This window comes from Meriones unguiculatus, chromosome 4 (assembly GCF_030254825.1).
Source record: "Meriones unguiculatus strain TT.TT164.6M chromosome 4, Bangor_MerUng_6.1, whole genome shotgun sequence".
In the NCBI taxonomy this organism is placed as follows: domain Eukaryota; kingdom Metazoa; phylum Chordata; class Mammalia; order Rodentia; family Muridae; genus Meriones; species Meriones unguiculatus.
The window spans coordinates 62631651-62651878 of NC_083352.1; the positions used below are offsets into that span (position 1 = coordinate 62631651).

General features: G+C 51.1%; 1 protein-coding gene across 11 annotated transcripts in view; it reads right to left on the reverse strand.

Annotated features, from left to right (window-relative positions):
* Positions 1-1583: 1583 nt before the first annotated feature.
* Positions 1584-20228, reverse strand: part of Gatad2a (GATA zinc finger domain containing 2A) — a 91811-nt gene continuing 73166 nt past the window's right edge. For 6 of the 11 annotated variants that reach the window (XM_060381909.1, XM_021638094.2, XM_021638095.2 and 3 more), the window contains 10 exons: positions 12689-12821; positions 12456-12587; positions 12176-12265; positions 11246-11386; positions 10969-11136; positions 9196-9475; positions 7320-7621; positions 6499-6573; positions 6014-6206; positions 1584-4606 (listed from right to left, as the gene is read on the reverse strand). In XM_060381909.1, coding sequence (XP_060237892.1) covers positions 4476-4606; positions 6014-6206; positions 6499-6573; positions 7320-7621; positions 9196-9475; positions 10969-11136; positions 11246-11386; positions 12176-12265; positions 12456-12587; positions 12689-12821 — 1645 coding nt within the window. In that variant the 3' untranslated portion in view covers positions 1584-4475. The remainder of the gene's footprint in view (positions 4607-6013; positions 6207-6498; positions 6574-7319; positions 7622-9195; positions 9476-10968; positions 11137-11245; positions 11387-12175; positions 12266-12455; positions 12588-12688; positions 12822-20228) is intronic. The other 5 variants (XM_021638097.2, XM_021638096.2, XM_021638092.2 and 2 more) reach the window with 5 other exon arrangements.

Sequence of the window (20228 nt, forward strand, 5' to 3'; positions counted from 1 at the left end):
AAGGTGTTGGAGGTGCCTGTGTCCTGGTGGCCTAAAGCCAGCCAAGGAGGTTAATTAAATGCTAACATTTTCAACAACAAAGTTAAAATATTAAAAAGGTAGGGGTATTGCTGGGCCTGAGGTGGTTCAGTGGAGGTAGGCACTGGCTGCTCTTACAGAGTTGCTGAGGTCGGTTCCAGCATACCCACATGATAGCTCACAACTGTACTTCATCCTATCTCTTCAGGTACTAGGCATACACATGGTACAAAGGCATACATGCAGGCAAAACACCCATACACATAAAGCTGGGCGTGGAAGTGTGCCCCTGTAATTCCAGCAGTGGGGAGTCAGAGGCAGGCAGGTACCTCAATTTAGATGCTTAGCCTGGTCTACATCAAGTTCCAGGCTAGCCAGGGCTACACAGTGAGACCCTAAACTCTTAACATTTTTTTTTTTTAACCTGGTTTTTCTATGGAACCCTAGTGGGCTTGAAGCTATGTAAACCAGGCTGGCCTTGAAGTCAGAGATCCACTTGCCTGTCTCCTGAGTACAGAGTACCACATCTGGCACCAAACCAATCCTTTATAATTTAGAGAAACGTGGTGCTACACTCATTGCTGGTACACCTGCGAACATAGCGTCTGGGGAGGATGGTTGGGACAGAGGTCAGGACTGTAGGATTCTAGGCCAGCTGGGCTAAGGAACAACTCAGGTAGTTTGTAGCATAGCTCAGAACGATTTAGAAATAACCAACTTTGTGCCTCAGAGGTGGCACTAACACACGCAAAGCACCCACACTCTGTATGTTGGTGGTGGCTGACACAGTCCCTGTAATATAGCCCTGGCTATCTTGGAATTCATTTTGTGTACTAGGTTGGCCTTTAACTCCAAGAGATCCACCTGCTTCTGCCTCCTGAGTGCTGGGATTAAAGGTGTGTCACCACTGGCCCCCCCTTTTTTTTTTATTGTATTATGCTTTGTTTGTGTGTGTGTCTGTGCATTGTGTTCACAGAGCCAGTGGAGGCCAGAAGACGCTATCAGATTCCCTGAGAGTGGAGTTCCAGGTGATTGTGAGCTGCTCTGTGGGTGCTGGGAATTGAATCTATGTTCTCTGGAACAGCAGCCAGCAGTCTTAACTACTGAGCCCTCTCTCCAGTCCCCAGCTTAACCTCATTTATTTTAAATAAAAATGTTTCCAATTGTGCTGGATGCCTGCCATCCCTGCATTTGGGAAGTACAGGTAGGAGGATCCGTTTACAGGTAGCCTGGGCTCAATGAGATCCTTCCACAAGACAAAAATCAAAATGTGAAACTGAGCATCTCAAGCTCATGTAGACCTGAATGAGCCCACAGTTCTGAGCTGGGAACATTCCAACAGCAAAGCACCACAGGGCCAAGGGGAAGGAAACTCCCCAGCAGGGAGGTCAGAGTGGCCCCAGAAGGGCAGAACTCAGCTGGGAGTCTCACCTGAAACCCTTGCTTATTGAGATCAAATGTAACAGACAACTCAGGGTAGTGGGATGCCATGCTCAAAAGGTATGTGCACCTTTCACTCCCCCTTTATAAAAGGCCCAGGAAATTAAAGAACAATACAGTTGACATTTGGTCCATTTCTTTATTGTCCTTCAGGGTCTCAGACTTCCCAATGACACAACGTGGCTGCCAATTTCAGCTCACTGACTGGAACATCTATCCCGGTTTGGTGGCATGTTAAAACATGTTTTATCAAAGATTCAGTCACAATAAATACAAGTGGCAGATGCCGAAGCCCCTCATACTCTGCACTGCTGTAACTGCTGTACATTGAGGATTATAAACTGATGACTTTTGTTAACAGTTCAAGGTCTTCAGGCTGACATGATTAAGAATGGTGGGGACCACCCTTCCCCTAAACACCATGTAGGCTGAGATTCATGTGGCATGGGGGTGGGGGTGTTACAGCCAACTCTGTCCTTTACTCCCTCTGCCTGGGGCAAGCTTTGGCTTCCCTGAGGTGGGTGGGGGGGAGACAAAGGGGAGACCCGGTCCCCGAGGCTACTCATAGGACCATTGTCCCACCCCCAGGTGACAGTAAAGCCTGGCAGAAGTCATGTTTCCTTGTTTCTGCGTGCTGGGCGCTTAAGAGCCTGGGGGTGTTTCAACAGACAGTTACATCTTGTATTCAAGCCCTTCAAACTAGTCCCTAACAGTGAGCAGGGGAAATGGAGTGGCATGAGACCAGAGCCATTGCTAACTTTGTGACCACCTTTGGGAGATCAATTAAGTAGGGACCACTACCCCCTTTTTCACCTTCTAAAGTACCATGCCAACCACATTTAACATTTTTAAAAAAGTTTTAAGCCAGGTGTGGGTGGAGGTGCAAGCCATTAATCCCAGCACTCAGGAAGCAGACGCTGGTGGATGTCTAGGAGTTCTAAGGAGCCCAGGACACACCTCAACAGGAGAGGGAGCAGCAGCCAGCTTTGATGGGGTGGCAGCTTTGTGGCGGACAGTACCCCAAATGCCTGATCCTCCTGGCGCAGTCCTCAGCTGTAACTGTCACTGTGAAGGCTTGTTGCTCAGGCCAGTGCAGTGCAAAGTTGTGAGCAGCACTTTCAAGTAAGATACGGCACCTCACACTCCAGCCCTCTGTAGGGAGAGCTTCACCACAGCGTGCCATCCTGGGAAATAAGGCCCACAGCTGGGAGTGGACCCTGTCCCTCGTGAGGTGCATAAACAACAGGGCCCACAAGGCTTAGGCAGGTGTCACGATGGGGAGGCCTCATCAGACTTGCAAGTCTGGAAGGGTAGGGAGGTCACAAACGAGCCAGGACAATGAACCATCTGGTCAGGCCCTGTCAACTAGAGTGGAGGTCTTCCTCCAGTTCCAGGTGACTTGGTCTGGCCAGTGACTGCATAGGACTGAGGATGACTTCTGGCAGAGGCCACCTCGTGCTGCTGCTCCAAGGAGCCAGAAGACTTAGGCCCATGTCTCTGAACAGAGGCTCAGCCACTCAGGAAGGGTGGGTAAAAAGAAACTGACTTGCCAGGCACAAAAATACTCTATGAGTAAGAAATGCTTGCATATATTTTTATATATTTTTTTGGTGTAAAAACACCCCCACCTTAAAAAAAAAAAAAAAAAAAGGAGGCAAATTTCTGTTAATTCCCCCAAATCCATATCCACCCCAAGAAGTAACACACTCAGAAGCACTGAGTAACTTGGGTCTTACACAACAAAAAGGTTTTCCAAAACTTGTAACTCCCACATGTCCAAACGATTCCTAGAGATGGAGGATTTCCACACTTGTGAGCACGGGGTTAAATGAGCCTTTATTAGGAGGAGGCAGGGGCAGTGTTTGCAGAGGGCGAAGGTCTGCAGAACACGGGTTTAAATTAAAGTCCCTAACTGTATTGTGTCAAGAGAAGCCAGGGCTGGATGGGGAAATGACAGTGACCAATCACTGCAGATTTGCAGCAGGCCGCCCTGTGCGTGCTGGACACACAGCTGCCTTTCACCATGGAACCAATTGTTAAAGAGTGGGGGGAGAAGGAAACAAAACAAAGTTAAAGTAGACCCAGCCCTTACGACAGACATCTCTGTGGATTGAGTAGGAAGTAAAGCCTGCAGAACCCAGACCGAAGGGTTCTTGTGGGTCCCTACCTGGGTGCCTCTTGGCAGGCACAGGCATCTTGAGATTGTGTCCATCAAAATGAAGAGAAAAAGAAAATTTTAATAAAATAAACCACAAAAATACCCCAGGAGCCTCCCTGCCAGTAGCCAGCTCTGGCTCCAGCATCCCTCTGGAGCTTGTGGGCATCTGGTGGAGTCTGGGCTGCGATTCACTGCCAAGCGTGGAAGCCAGGGGCCGCGTGAGCAGCAACAAACACTAGCGCCAGGATGGCACCTGCCATCCCTGGGTGCTGCCACTCAGAGCATCCTCTGGGGCTATGGTCTGCAGATTACAATGTGCACAACAGGAACCCTGGGTCTACGCAGTTCACTTTTAATTCCATCATCATCATGAGGTGATTTAAAAAAAAAAAACAAAAAACAAAAAACAAAACAAAACAAAACAAACAAACAAAAAAAAACAACCCAAACTTCAACCTATAGATGGCCATGAAGAGGCAGAGACTGGGAGCTAAAAGATGGGAAAAGCCAAAAGAAAATGAAACCCCGGCTCAACTTTGGGAGCCCCCGGTGCCAGCCTGGCCCGGGCGTGTCACAGTGTCCAGGGTGAGCTCCCACCCACACTGGCCAGGCAGAGCTGGCCCCAAGGTCCAAGTTTCTGCTGGTGTCGGGCAAACTAAAGGCAAAAAGGAAGGAGAAGGCCCGCGGGGAAGGTCCCTGGTTCTGATCCTGGGCACCATGGTGGCACACTCTCCTGACCACAGCAAGGCAACAGCCAAGGACTGAGCTGTCTCAGCAACTTGCTGGGAGGGCAGTCTGTGTCCTAGACCAGGGGCCTCGGGAGAGCAGAGGGCCTGTCCTCGGCTGGGCCAGGCTCCCATTATTTCCATGTGGCTGACTGGGGGATGGAGCGTGGAGGGATCATGTCCAGGAGGTATTCTCGCTGACGGTCCACAGCCGAGGAGGTCTTGTGCACTGCCAAGCTTGGGCTGACGAAGGCAAGGGTCCCACCTACAACACACAGTGATGGGCAGTGGTAAGCCAGTCAGGCAATGCTGAGCAGGCCCTGGATACACCTGAGACTCCTACCTTAGCATATACCCAACAGACCCAGGCGCAGAACCAGGCCCCACAGAACCTCCACACTGCAACCACCTCAAGGGCTAAGAGATCAGGAAAAGATGGATGCAGTGGCGCACACCTGTAATCTTAGTGCTCGGAAAGGCAGAGGCAGGCAGATCTCTGAGTTCAAGGCTAACTTGGTCTACACAGGATAGCCAGGATTACACAGAGAAATCCTATCTCGAAAAACCACCCCTCCTCCCAAAGAGAGCTCAGTAAAGTCAAACAAGGGCTTCTGCATCATATAATGGAGCTTCATGAAATAGTGGGATTGTGGAAAGAAATTCTCTCTTATGTATGACAGCACACAAACTCAAGATGATAGCACACATATATATGCTGGCCAGGCTGGCCAATTAGCTCCACCTGCCTCTGCCTCCCAAGTTCTAAAATTACACCAGCGATGGAATCCAGGGCCTCACACCCCACAAGCAAATGCTTGATCTCTTAGATCTCTCTTCAACGCCTCTCTCTAGTTAGACAGCAATTCCTACATTACCCAGGTTTGCCTCAAAGTCTTGGGCTAAAGCGTTCTTTATGCCCCAGCTTCCCAAGCAGCACAGACAACAGGTGAGTGTCACTGTGTCTGCTCTCCTACTTATGGATTACAGGTGTGTGCCACCACGCCCAGCACACAAGAGGTAAACCCACAGGTTCTTGGCTCTGTGCACCACGCCTGCTACACTATCAAGGCTTCTCTGGCTCTTCACTTAAATCACTAGCACTCCAGCTGTTTTTCCTACAAGCTGCAGGGAATGCTGAGACCAGAGTGACACTAGGGCTGGGGACGAGAGCCCCTGCAGAGATCTCCACCTGACGATGCTTTGAGGGTGGCACTGCTGCCCTTTAATACCCAGCACAGCCCACCTACTTCTGGCTTCATGGTTCTAGGTTCTACTCTGGTCCAGATAGAGAGGGCGGTGGGAGAGAGATGGCACAAAGGCTGGCAGCTGGTATCACTAACCTGTAGGGCAAAGCAGCAAAGAGCAGGCAAGGGCTGCAGTGGATGGGGCTACGAAAGGGTGGCACAGGCTAACAGGGGCCAGGAGCCAAGCCCTTCTACTGGAGACAAGGTGTCATTTGCTCCAGCAGGAATGACAGCAAGAGGCTGTGCTCTCAGGAAGCGGTGAGATATAGACCCTCCACGCTATTTTTGATAATCCCCTTATTATTAAAAGTGAGGAGGCTGTTGAGGAACTAATGTGTTTCTGTGTCTAGAGCAGCCTGTGCCACACATCTCACAGACAAGGAGCAGTGGCGCAACAGCAGTGAGTTTTCATAGAAGAAGAGGGGTACCTGTGCTCAGGGGCGTCTTTTTCCAGTTGGAGGTGGTGCCCTTGCTGGTGCCCACGGCTCTCTCGGAATGTCTGCCAGTCCTGCTTACCAGAGCCGTAGCCGAGGCTGCGTTCTGCAGTTTGGGTGACTGGCTGAAGGTGTGCAGAACGCCACGAGGTGTAGTGGCTGAGCCCCGGGAGAGCTGGCTGGAAGCCTACAGAAGTCAGAGAGAACCAGGCTTAAGGTGGGCAGGGGCAGCCAGGTTACTTGGAATGGCCTCTCCTTGTCGGGCTGACCTCTTCCCACCCACTTGGGTCCCTAGAGTCCAAAGTCAAAACGGCCATGTGAGTTACACTAGGGGATAGAGAAAGAGGGAGAGGAGGAAATAGTGGGGGAGGGTTAAAAGGAGGAGAAAGGAGAGCACGCGTGACAGCACGTGAGAGCACGAGCACACCAAGAACTGCGGTCGTGTCTGCGGTTGGGCGAGGCCCTGGCCGGGTTCTGACCTGTAGCACGGCCCCGTTACTCCAGTCACGGGCCTCTCCTGAGCGGAACGCCAACTTACGTCGGGGCTTTATGACCTACACAAATGGGATTGAAAGGTATGTCAGCAAGGTCTGTGACACTAATCCACACTGGCTGAGGGCGCCCTATCAGACAGGCCTGGCCATGACGGCAGTGCCAACACCCGCTGGCTCCAGATACTGCAGGAGATTGTGGAAAAAAACAAAAAACAAAACCAAGTTCTTGGTGAGGTACAATGTGTGAGCAGACAAACCACAAAAAAGACCAGCACACTGGGCATGACAGTGCACACCTTAATCCCAGAGCTTAGGATGGGAAGCAGATGCAAGGGGTGGGGGGGGTCTCTTTGAGCTTGAGGCCAGCCTGGTCTACATGGTGAGTTCCAGGACAGCTGGAGCTACATGGAGAGACCCTGTCTTAAAAAAGAAAAGGGAAAGGGGTGGGGGGTTAAAAAAAAAAAAAAAAAAAAAAAAGGATGGTCGGTACAGGTTCAGCTCCATACGGTGTAGGGACAAGCAGGCTCTGGAGACTGGTGCTCACACCTACTCCTCTCTTCCAGCTAACCAGGGTGCTCCTCCCAACACCCAGCTAGGCTTTCAGCAGGCATTTTACACAGAAGTGCTCGCCAGTGCACTGGGAGTAAAAGCTACAAAAGCTAAAGAAAACTGCAAATTAGTGTTTTTGCTGCCAAATGCCAGAGTTAAATGCAATTTAGTCTGCACTTAAGCACCAGGCAGCGGGTGGAAAGGGCCGCCTCCAGAATGCCCTGCCATCTAGGGACGGCAAGGATTTCAGCTCTCACCTGCTTCAGTGTGGCATGTGGGGCTGCAGGCTCAGCCTTGATGCTGGCAGTACCCACGCCCTGCTGCAGCAGCCGCTGCTCCATCTCCTGCTCTTGTTGCAGCGCCTTCACAAAGGCAGCCTTCAGGCGGCTGGTGTGCTCCACCTTGAGCGCCTTCTTTTGATTTGAGGTCATGCAGTTCTCACACATGACGGCTCCACCCTTCTCTCGCCAGCGGCAGGTGAAGTCCGTCTTACACTGCACACACATGTAGGGCTCCCGGGATAACACAGCAGCAGCTGCAGTGGCAGAGATCCTGCCCGCTGCAATAGAAGGGGTGACTTGGTCAAAGTAACCTCAATGACTGTAGGTAATGGCCCGGGTGGGCACCTCCCATAGATACATGGAAGCCACAGTGGACAACCTCAGAAAAACTGTGGCTGAGCATCCCTGGTACCAATTCTTCAAAGACCCTATGATACTGGCCTGACTTGGCCTCACCACGGCAGGCATCCTAACAGATGTGCAAAAGATGTCAGTTATCTTGCAAGGGTCCTGTGGGATATTGCAAAGGGGTATTCACTCTCTCTTGGAGATATACTACCCAAACCCTGAGGAGAGCTGAGACCAGGAGACAAACAACTTCCTCACCGTGTGACTGGCAGTGGAGTGGGGCCTGGGCCCCAGGAGCAGCTGTGCAACTGAATGACAGGCACTCTGGCCTTACTGCAGGCCACAGTATGGATGGGGCAGAGGGACAAATGCACACTGAGGGGTTTTACAGGCATGGACCTGACCTGGGCCAGTGCACTGGTTCAGAGCAACAGCAGAGGAAGCCTGACCCCAACGCCAGCCTCCTGTTAGGGAGGGAATGCAGCACTCTGTGTGCACTTAGCTCGCTGCATAAGTGGGTACCTCTCCCTAGCAGTTCTTCACTTTTTGACACCCTACAACAGAATAACAGCACCCAGGTTTCCCACCTGATCTCTTTCGGGAACCCAAGAGGTATAGGTTACTAACCCCAAGCCACAGAGGGGTTGTCTGGCCACAGGGCCTGGTTGCTATCTTCAGTACAATTCCATGTTCAAGGAATGCTGCACAAAAGTAACAGAGGGGGTCTGCACTGGGCAAACCTTAGAGACTGCACACGCCCCACCCCCACCCCCACCCCCACCCCCTGAGCTCTATGTTGCTGCTAGGTGTGGCCCCGACTCAAGTATGCGGGGCTGGGAGTTCCAGGAGTCTGGAGCATACATTCAACAACCCAGGTCCAGGGAGGCAATGGGCTCTGCACACTCCCAGCAACACTCTCTTCTTTGCACTCTGGAGTGAACAGAGCCCTTTTCTCCGTACACTTTGTCCTTCACACCTGTGTTGGAAGAGGGAGCACTTAAAACCACAGCTGAGGTCCGTTGGATCCAGTCACGTTCACCCTCTTTTCTGCTGCTGGTATCTTGACACAGCCACGTGGGGAAGGAGGAGAAGCTGACACCATTAACCTGTCCAACAGCTCAACACCAAGATGTATATATAGGTCCTTGGCCTGTGTCTGGGAGCCAACTGGGCTACCCACATACTCCTTCCCTATCTAGTGCTGTTCCAGTGCGGGGGCCAGAGGTCCTATCCACGCCATCCCCAACAACAGTAAAGACACAAACCGGCCAAGCAAAGGTGTTCCTATCCAGCTTTGGGGACTGAGAAAACTAGAGGCTCTGAAAAATTCTGCTGTCGTGTAAACAACTAACACCCATGCAAGGATCAGTCTCCCGCAAATACTCTACTCACCCCAACCCACACCAGGGACTGACATCACAGCAGAACTGGTGGCTTCTGAGATGCCCAAATCTAGAATGTGTCTTGCCAGAGGCTGCAGCGAATGGTGAAGACACCTACTCACCTTGCGTCTCCAGCAGATTCTGCACCACCTCCTCCAGTCCGACTAGATAGATGAACTCATTGTTGGCAGCACTGGGCAGGAAGTTCATCTCTGGAGCAGGGGGCTTGGGTGGGGGAATCTCCAGCAGTGTCTTTTCCAGCTGCTTGCGCAGTGCTAGCTTGGCAGCAGCCTGCCGACTAGCTGGAGACTCAGCAGATGCAACCACAGAGGCCACACTGGCAGGGGTGGAGTTGGCCTGAGCAGAGGCAACTGTTGTCCCCTTCAGCGAGGCTGCAGTAGGCTGTGGAAGACAATCAGGTGAGGCTCAGAGCACCTGAAGCAGGCTCCATGCCAGACACACTCTGGAGTCCAAGAGCAAAATCTGAGCCAGGTACGGTGGCCCTACTCCTTTAGTCCTAGCTCTAGGAGACAAGGGGAGGCAGATCTGGAATTTGAGACCAGCATGAGCTATACTGAGACCCTGTCTCAAAAAATAAAACAAAGCAAAACAAAAACTCCCCCAAACAAAAGTAAATCTATCCGAAAGGCCTGTCCCCACCAAAGTGTGTGGCTGCAGAGACAATGAAATAAACCCAAGCCTAGGATATGGCCAGGCCACTCAGTTTTGTGTACCCAGCCTGGATGTCCAGAAGTCCAGCATGACCAAGCTGGAAAGCTGCAGTGGGGTCCACAACAAAAGTACGGTTTCCAGATCATTTCTGAATGTGCACAGGGCCACAAGGTGGTACAGCTCCTGCTCAGCCCTTGCCACACCCAACTTGTTCCCTTTAGGATGGTCTCTACCCAGCCCACCAATGCATTCACAAAAAAAAAAAAAAAAAAAAAAAAAAAAAAAAAAAAAAGGCTGATCATGCCATTCCCCTGGGCTCCTAGGGTATTGTGGGAGATTGTCAATGGTCTCCAGATTGTCAAATGGGACTGTGCACTCTTTTTCCCTGGGTAAGGAGACACCCAAGGATGCTCAGGCCTCCAGCCTGTGCCTGGCCAGGGCCCTGGCTCCATCACTATCAGACCTCCCTGGTGGCATACTCAACACAGGTGAGGTGGAACATGGGCTGGTGGGAGGTGTTGCCCACTCTCCTGGTTTTTTGTTTTAGCTGAAACACACACCCTTCCAAGGAGGCGGCAGAGATGGCCATTGTCTGTGCACTGGGCTGGCAAAGACCCTTTGTCAGAGCTGTCCAGAGTCCAGCCCTGTCTTGTCTAAGGAGGACAAATAAGGAAGAAAGAACTCGGCTCATCAGCAAAAGGCCAACAGACTGGGTAATTTCCTCTGTCAGTCAAAACTCTTAACTCTAGACCTTTTCTTCTCATCCTGCTCCCCAGGAATGGGGACAGATCCTCCCCACCTCAGAGGCTACAGAGGTGGAAGGACACATAGCTAAGAATAGCCCACTGTACTGTGGGGATCTGTGACATGCTGTTCTCCCAGCCTGGCCTGAGGGAGAAGTCAGCAGGAGCTGAGGGAGCTGATGCAGCAGTGGCTCTCAGAGGGCTGGCAGGCTCCAGAAGGCTCTGGTGTCCCTCTAGTGGCTCCCCATTCTTTGCCTCAGCTTTTCCTCAAAACGTGCTATCTCTCATATGCTTGCTTCCCCGAGCAGGCCTCACTTTCTCAAAAGCTTTGTAACTGTTAATGGCCAAACTACCTGTGCTCTTCACATCTAGAATTGCAACCCCACTCACAGGGGGTCTAGTGTCCCACCAGCCCACCACCAGTAGACTCAATGGCACTGTGACACCTACCAGGACCCCCATCCTAGGCTCCGTCCTCACCTGAGGGATATTGACCAGGAGACTGGTGTTGGGGACATTGGCGACACGGATGAGTCCCTGCTGGATGATTCTCTGTCCCTGAATCTGCATGCTGGGCACTGAGGCTCGGGGGGCCAGGAGGAGGGGTGGTGGCCCCGTGGAGGAATGCTGTCTGATGTTGTGAATCTGCTGGGAGGTAGGGGAAAAGAAATGCCACTGAGACCAACCAACCTTGGCAGGCCGTAAAAGGGGTGGGGCCCTGGCTCTGCCCTAGCACACATGCACGCAGCACACATACCTGACTCACCTGGGCCCCCCTGACAAGAGGTGGCATGACTACTTGAGAGCTAGCCTGTGGTCCCAGCTTGGCAGACACCTGCTGCCCACCTCGGACCAGTGGTGGTGGGATGATGCTGCCAGGTATCCGAGTGGAAGAGGTCTGTGAAAGACATTGAAGCCAGGTTCACATGCATTCTCATTTTCCAGCGCTCAATGACAGGTTTGAGACAGCAGTTTAATCTATGCTGTACCGGGGACTGAACTCAAGGCTTTCTTTTGTTGTTCTGTTTGTTTTCCTGGTTTTAGAGACAGGGTTTCTCTGTGTAACAGCTCAGGATGGAACTCAACTTTGTAGACCAGGCTGGCTTCAAACTGACAAGAGAGCCATCTGCCATCTGCCTCTATCTCCCGAGAGCTGCGATTAAGAGCTTGTGCCAACACACCTGGTGTGAACTCAGGGCTTTGTAACATGAGGCAGACATTCGACCAATGAAGGCACAGCCCTAGGGTGGCTTTTACTTTAAGGTAACAAATTAAAACCAACATACAAAAAATGCCAAGATTAGCTAAAATACCCCAATTTGCTGTACAGAGGAGGCTAGCTGGAGCCATGGGAACCCAGAAAAAGGTATAATGAAGGTGTGACAGAGCCTTTGGGCAGAGGCCTGAGCTGAGGTATAGTCTACCTAAAGGGTGCTGCCCTGCTCTAGACATTCTACTTTCAATCTTACTGGTTAATCACCACTGACCACTGTCTGTGACATCAATAGTAGCCTAGTCTGGTGGTGTAGTTTGGGGTACACTTGACACTTTGTTCTTTTAATCTGTGGAGGCCCCACACCAGCTTACTCAGAAAGAATGGACAGCTTTTGCTTCCACAGGCCCGAGGACCAGGGCTGCTCAGGAGCCTGACATAAACAGTGCTGGGCAACAAGAAGGGCACACTAACCTGAAGTGATGTCTTGCCAGCAGGAATGTTCTGGGTACCCCGCACGAGTGGGGGTGGGGTAGTCACGGTGCTCCCTGAGGAAGCTGCAGGCTACAAGATAGCAGAAGCTGGTATGGACAGTCTCTCTCACACACCACCACCCTAAAATCACTTCCTGCTTGTTTCCTGATGCCACACAAAGCCCAGGCACTCTGTGGGTTGGGCCTTTGTCCCGGGCCAGCATCTGTAATCCTGAGATCCGTAGATTCCGACAAGGCTCTGGGGTAGGCGGCATACATACCTTCTGTGCTGTGGCTTCCTTTTGTATTTGACTCTGCCGTAGCTTTTTCAACAGGACCAGCTTTGCTTCCTCTAGTCTCAACTCCTCCTTCAGCTGCTTGATCATCCGCTCTCGATCTTCTGGACTGCTTTTCTACAAGAGCAAGAACACAAATTTGGGGAAAGCTTCAGCATAGGCTCCACAGAGGTCAAGTGGTCAAGCTCCCACTAGGTGTAGGCCCTGCAAAGGCTCACCAGGAGCGCCTCAGTGCTGGTGTCTTTCAAGGCCGCTGTGGTCAGCCCGTTCACCCTTGGGCTTGATGGCTGCTCACTGTCGGAGAGCACGATTACATCAGGTGAGGGAGGTCTCTTCTCGGACTTCGTGTCACTGTCAGACCAAGATGACAGGTGGTTAGCAAAGCAGAACACCAGGCAGACCAGAGTGCAGGTTCAGCACTAGGCAAGGCCAGTCTTCTACAGATGGCCCATTGTCCCCAGCTGCCTCCTCTTGCCACCTGCATCATGGATGCTTCAGAGAGTGCTGCTCTTCTCTAGAGCCCTGTCATGACTAAACACAGTGAGTTTCAGATCTTGGTCTGCTATCCCAGCTCCTGAGTTCTGGGTAGGATCAGATGCGAGCACTCCAAAGCCAAGGGCTCCTACCTGCTCACACTGGGAACCACCCAATGGGAAGCCCACCTCTTTCTTATTTACCTAGTCCCATACAGCCCCCAGAAGACCGAACGATTAGCCTATTCTACCTCAAACGGGGATCTGTGCCCATCTGCTGGACTGATCTACATACATGGCAAGTGGCTGCAGTGGCTACAGGTTTTGAAACCCAAAAGAACCATTTTCTCAAAGGCTTGAGCCTTCACCTCACTGACTTCATGCTCAGCTCTATGAAGCATGATGGCTCAGTCCTAAGAATACCAATACTGCCCTCTGCCCCCAACCTGGCATACTCCTGAAAGTCTCAGAGGAAACTACACCGTGCAACACTCACCACTGTCACCAACCTTCTAATACACATGCTGTACTATACAGGAAGTTCACTTTCTCTATGAACAAAGAACCAAACATGGCTCCCTAGGAGCTCCGTTGTAGCAAGAATGGTATGCAGTATCAGTTACCAGAGTTCCACAACATCAAGTACCCTTTCCACACTGGCTAAAGGCCAGTCTCTTGAGCTGCTGGCCCAACACAGCCTACATCCGTTAACCCACACAGGGGTTAACCCACCTCAGTATTAGACTTCCACCTTCGTGAAGGGTGTTAGAAGCCTAAAGCTGCTGCTTCTCAGTTCTCAGGACCAAGTGTGCTCTGTTGCTATAATACAGGGGTTGGGTAGTGAGTCCTAGAGAAGGTACTGTCCACAGAGGGCAGGCTGTAAACTGCCTGAGTGTACTGCCAGAATGCTGGGGACCAGGATGACTTGTGGAAAAGCAGCTCAGGGCATATCCACTAGGTGGCACTGTGACACAGGAGACAAACTGAATAAAGTTAACTGAAGTCATAGCACAGATCTGCTCCTGTGGTCTATGCTAAGACAGAGTGAGAGTTGAGTCACTAGGTGAGGAGACTCTGGGTCCCCGCCCACCCGCCACCAGTTCCTGAAAACTGCATTCTCAAAAAGGGGACAGACGTTGGCTCTGGAGCCTCTGTCTCTGGGGTCCTGCTTCCCACTCAAAAGCACATACATACATGGCAGCTACACACAAACACTGGCCACAGCTTCATCTAGTGCAGTGGCTGCCAGGAGTAAGTCTGAAGGCCCAAGGCTGGGGTCTACCGAGCCTGGGGATTCTTGAATGTCAGGCTTTGGCAACCCAAAAACCAGTCATTTAAAAGAGACCTTGGAGGGGCTAGAGAGATGGCTCTATGCTTAAGAGCATTAGCTGATCTTCAAGGACACAGGCTAAATTCTCAGCACCTACATGACATCTCACTCAAGTCCCAGGGGATCTGACAGGCACACACATAGGCAAAACACCAACACACATAAAATAAACATAAACAAATCATTAAAAAATTAAGAGAGACCCTGGAAGGTCCTTTAGGTCTCTACAAACACTCCAGGTCTGTCTCTCCTTGATGATGGTCCCATGGGCCCAACACTGCCCGAAATGGGCTTTCAAGGTGACCCAGCAGCTCCAATTCCAGGCCCACTGGCTGTGCACATCACCAACTGCACACTGTATAGCAGAGGCCCGGCCCAGCATTCAGTATTGTGGCTATGGCACTAGCCCAGGAGGGTACCGGAGAGGCATCTACGACAGAAATATACTCTAGGACTAGCTTCCTAGACATGTATAGACCGAAGCCAACTGTGTGGTTTATCTCTTTTCTATTTTCCTGAGGTGAAGTGTCTAATAAAACTTGAGATTTGCCTGAGGGATGAGGGCAAAGAGCATCCTAGGCTCAGGCTTCCTTGGAGGACAGCCCTGACCACTTTGCTATCTGACCCCATCTTGGGCCCAAACGAATCAGTAACTCATCTCAGAGGTGATGTCACTGCCATCAATGATCATTCAGCATCCCTACGGCAGCCAGCCAGGAGTGAACTTCCTCTATGCTAATCAGGCCACCAAAAAGTCATGTGACAAAGGCATTTCCCTCCTTGGTCATGTGACCCTTTAACTGTGCCTTCCAACGTGAAAACCATGGCAACGGGCAGTTCTAACCGGTTTGTGACACACAGCTTTCATTTTGAGAAGAGAGGTAAGGGTTCAGGTGCTGTCAGAAAATGGAGGCTCCACTCGCCCGAGGCCCTTCCTGTGAAGCCTCCAGGGGAACTGTGCCTATGTTCTAGGCACAGTCAACTGTGGTCATCTCTTACAAAGAGTGAAAACCACAAGCCCATCTCCTTTCCAAACTGAAAAACTTTCCAAACCTCAGTTAACAGAAGTACCTTCAAGTACCTTCTCTGTACTTTTCTAGACAGCTTTTTTAACTTGGGAACAAAAAACGCAGAGGGAGACTTTTAACTTATAAAACCCACATGCCCAAAAGGAGCATGCAGAGTGGCATACAGATGGCTCTGTCACATGGCCAGGCCATGTGGGACAACTGCATTTATCTGGATGCTGTTTGACTCTGTCCTGCCTGCCTATGTTGAGACTACACAGTGAAACACAGTGATAAAGTAGCTTCATGCCACCAGGAAGAACCCTGGAAGCAGATCAGCCTGGTCCGTCAGCACCAAAAGCTGTCTCGTACCAGGGAAGTCTGCAGTGTCCCAGACAAATGGCTGAGCTCCTAACCCCCTTGGCACAGGGAGGGTCCTTGCCAGAGGGGCAGGCTCAATTCTTAAATTCACATCTCAGCCTGATGTGAGGAAGGAACTTCATGAAGGAGTTGGTCTTGGGGAGTGGTTCTCAAATGGGGTTCCCTATAGCCCAGGGAAGGACCTGTCCTCCAAAACGCACATCTTGGTACACACTGTGTAGTGGGAACAGACTCTGACTATGACCAACAAGAAACAGGAAAGCAGACAAGTTCACAGTCAGGAATAGAATGGAAGCAGTAAAGAAATAATGGCCCTAGGGGATGGAGAAATGGCTCAGTGGTTAAGAGGGCGAACTGGCCTTGCAAAGGACATGAGTTCAGTTCAGTTTCCAGCACCAAGACAACAGCTCACAATTGTTTGTTACTCCAGTTTCTGAGAATCTGATGTCTTCTTCTGATCATCACAGACACAGCACTCAAGTGCACAAACCTACACATATACACACAAATTAAAAATAAAAAATAATAGCCCCAAACATTTAAGGGAAAGCTCACTCAAGAAGCCCTACAAATCCTGTAAGTACTCCCACGAATCTCAAACTGCCAAAGAAAAGGTTTCCAACTAACGGTTGCCCAGTCCTACACTGCACAGGAACAAAACAGCACCTAAGGTCAGAGTCTGTCCAACAGGTCTCTGAAACACTGTGTGTGTGGTGTGCCTGGCTCTGAACCAAATCTGGCATAGAGCTCAAAGACACCTCACTCAGGTCCACAAGTTCTCCTCAGGACCAGCACTGAGGCCTAGCTTGGCTAACCCACGACCGCATCTGCCCTTCTCACCCAAACCTTGTACCACAACACACACTAGCTTCACTTCTACAGCTGCACCTTGTCCACCAAACCTGGCCAGCCATGATCTGTCTCCATCATCCTTCAATGGACTTCTGTCTTCAGAATGGCCCCAGTGTGCATTCATTAACCCACGGTACATAAGCCGAAGGAGGACCCCAGACCTGCAGAGGGCCCTCAGTTTCCCAAGGGGCGGCTTTCACCTTTGTCACCTAGTGTATATCTGTATGTGAGAACACAGAAAGAAGGGACAGAATGGATGGGTGACACCATACCAAGGAAAGCACAGCTACCCTGCACCTTGAACAGGCCTGCCTTCCTTCCTTTCTAGAGAAAGCAGGCAAATGTTTCTCTGACTCACAGAGATTCCTTAGCCTGAGCCTATCCCCTTCATATAGGTGTGGCGCAGCCTCAGGTCCCTGTAAAGAGCATAGAAGGATCACGATGCCTTGCTGGCAGGGCTGTGCAGCTCCAGAACAAGTGCTCCTACCATCCCAGGGTGGGAGAGCTGGACTCACCTATGACTGATCTACTGGGGTGGAAGACACCATAAGACTTTTACCCAGAGCAAGGGGCATGGCCCAGTGATGCTCCTATAGGCATCAGCATTCTCCTGTAGAGAGGAGATGTACTCACAAAGCTGTGGGCTGGGGACTCCTGGTGACTTGGGCTGCTGAGAGTGCCCCACAGAGTGAGACTGCACAGCTGTTTCTGACTTCTGCCTCTTGAAGGACACTAACTTTCCTCTAGCTCCTAAGGCAGTAGAATAACTCACTTATGGGTCTGTCTGCTTAAAGCAAACTCTGATATTGGCATACCTGCTCTCAAGCCACAGTGGCTGCCTCTATCAAAGCTGGCAGGCCAATGTCCTAGAGGACACAGAAATGTTTAGTGACACCAGACTCGCCTGACAGATCCTCTCTCTGACAGGCTATAGCCTTGGGATCTGGAGGCATGGGGCACAGTTAGTATTCCAGGAGGGCCTCTAGCCTCCATGGTCTGGATTAGAGGGGAGCCTTCCTGAAACTCCCTAACACAGTCTAGGGGAGACACCCTGTTCAGCCTTACAGGGTGGCAAAGGGGTGTGAAGGATGGGGTCCACCTATGCCTGTCCACTCAGGGTGCCAATGACATCTGGGGTTAAAGTGAATACTTGCATGTGTGAAGCTAATGAACACCAAACCACCTCAAAGGATTTCACACCTTGAGGTGAATCCTGGCTGAATGCTTGAGCCAGGTCATAGCAGCCTGGCAGTTTCCTTACAGGTCTTCAGAACACTGGTGCTGAGGGAAGTCTAACTGCCCCAGGCCACATGGTGTAGGGAGAAGCTCTTTGTCTGAAGGGACCAAGATGGGTTTGGCATTGTCGGTCAGCCACTGCATGTGACTGATGGAGCAAGCAGACCTAGGACAGCTGATTTGGGAGCAGCTAAGTCTGCAGAACCACCAAGCAGTAAAAACATTAACACAGCACTACTATAAACCACTACACTAAAGGCCCTATGCCTTACTTAGATTGTCCCCAACAGAGGACACTCATTTGGACAAAGCAGGGAGCTAGAAGGTGGGCAGGAGAGGCTTGTGTACCAGTGTGCCAAGTCCATACTGGGCAGCTCCCCACACAGGGCAGTCTGTTGGCAAGATGAAGGGTGAGGAGCTGCCCCTGGAGGGTCCATGGGAGGCCTGAGGGCACCTCTACTTCAGGTGCCACTTGCGGTACTTTCATAATATCCCAATCCTGTACCACTGCCCACCCAAACACAGGCCCCCTTTTTAGTCCTATTACAGGGTGTCCCACCTTGCACCCCCCTTTTTTGTGTAGGGTTTTTCTGTGTAGCCCTGGCTGTCCTGGAACTCACTATGTAGATCAGACTAGCCCCAAGTTCAAGAAACCCACTGTGTCTCTACCTTCCAAGTGCTGGGATTAAAGGCAAGTGCCACCATGCCCAGCACCTACTAGACAGTTTTAACAGTGGGCACCAGTTGCAATCAGCTCCAACACAGTGAGACAATGGGGAGAGGCAGCACATGGCCTGCAGGACTGACTGTACCACAGAACAGGAAGGCTAGGTTGTACCCAGCCTACATTGCCACCTCCTTCCAGTTAAGGACAGAGCAGAGCAGCTGGAGGGACCAAAGCGACATGCCGATGGGCTCAGAGGACTGCCATCTACCCAAGCAAGGCAGAACAACTGCTATGTTGGGAAAGCTTAGTCCTATGTGCTTGGCTCAGAAACATACGAGAAGCCATCAGTAGGATCCCCCCCCCCAACCACAAAACTGCTGACGCTTTGCAGTGGCTCTCCTTGTCAACCACAGCGTGCCCTTCCATATTAACCAGGACTACCAGTGCACAAAAGAAGACAAAAGTAGGAGGCTGGAGGAGCTCAGTTTCTTCCAGAGGTCCTGAGTTCAATTCCCAGCAACCGCATGGTGACTCACAACCTCTTCGGGTGTGCAGGCAGAACCATGTATACATAATAAATTAAACAAACAAACAAACAAAGAAGACAAAAGTCATGGGAGGGCTAGGTGACTGACCAGGGTCACTCAGCCAAGCCCTGCAGACAGCCTGGGCTCCCAGGATATGAGACTGACACTGTTGGGGGCAGCGGGGATATGGGGGTTGCTCAGGAAGAAGCCGGTCCCCATGCACCGTCAGCTCTGACAGTTCCCATGTCTCGTCTGTGATGGTAAGTTACAGCTATCTTTATAGCGAAAGGCCTTGGACCGCTGGCAGCATCCTCAGCAGAAAGGGACAACGTAAAGATGATGAGGATGTGCCCTCATATTTCATCAGTAAAGAGGAACTTGTTCCACAGCAGGTCACCAACTAACTTTCATAACACTGAGGTGACATTTGGGGGTGGGGGGGGGCATCTCCAGCACCAAAGAGTGAGAAAGAGGCCAGTGGCTATAGTACAACCCAGCATCCTCCTGCTCTGGAGACCAACTTTCTCCCCAGAGAGGAACGCCATGCAATGCCTCAGCATTTCAACACTCTGTGGCACTACTGTGTGACACATTTACTTTTCTGAAAGAAAAAAAAGAAGGAAAGACCTGTGTACCTGGTAGACACTTCCCCACAATGGTCAACTCAAAGTCTGTAATATCACAAAAAAATTTCTGGTGTGGACTGTGACCAGAAATTATAGTGTCTTCTGATGAACAAAGTTCAGAAATGTGGGTTCTATGGAGCTGGAAGCCTCACGGACACTAACAGTGGAACATTTGTAGTCCCTCTATGCCTATAGAAATGAGTGTCCCAGTAACATTCCAGTGGCACTGCCAGCACCCATGTGGGTTCATGAAGATTTGGGGAGAACAGTTCCACTCCCCTAAGTAATTTGAGTAGACAGCCTACCCTGAGGAGGCTTCGAGAGCCCTACAGGGCTTCTTCCTAAAGTGTGTGATGGGGCGAGAGAAAGAAACCAACACACTGATCTGACAAGGCCGGTGCTGACAGTAAGGCTGCCCTGCCCAGCCCTGCCACCACAGATGAGCCACCCTAGTGGGGAGACAGCAACAGAATACTAGCTCAGCTAAGACTAAATACCACAGGGGGTCCTGAAGCGTTAAAAGGCATCTGGGGAAAACTAAAGCAATGAAAACAGGACAGGCTGGCTAACACCTGTGAAGCTCCACAACAGTCTATTCACACTAGGGCGCACAAGAGGGCTTTGCAGATACTCAAGAAACGAACATTGGGGCTGCAAAC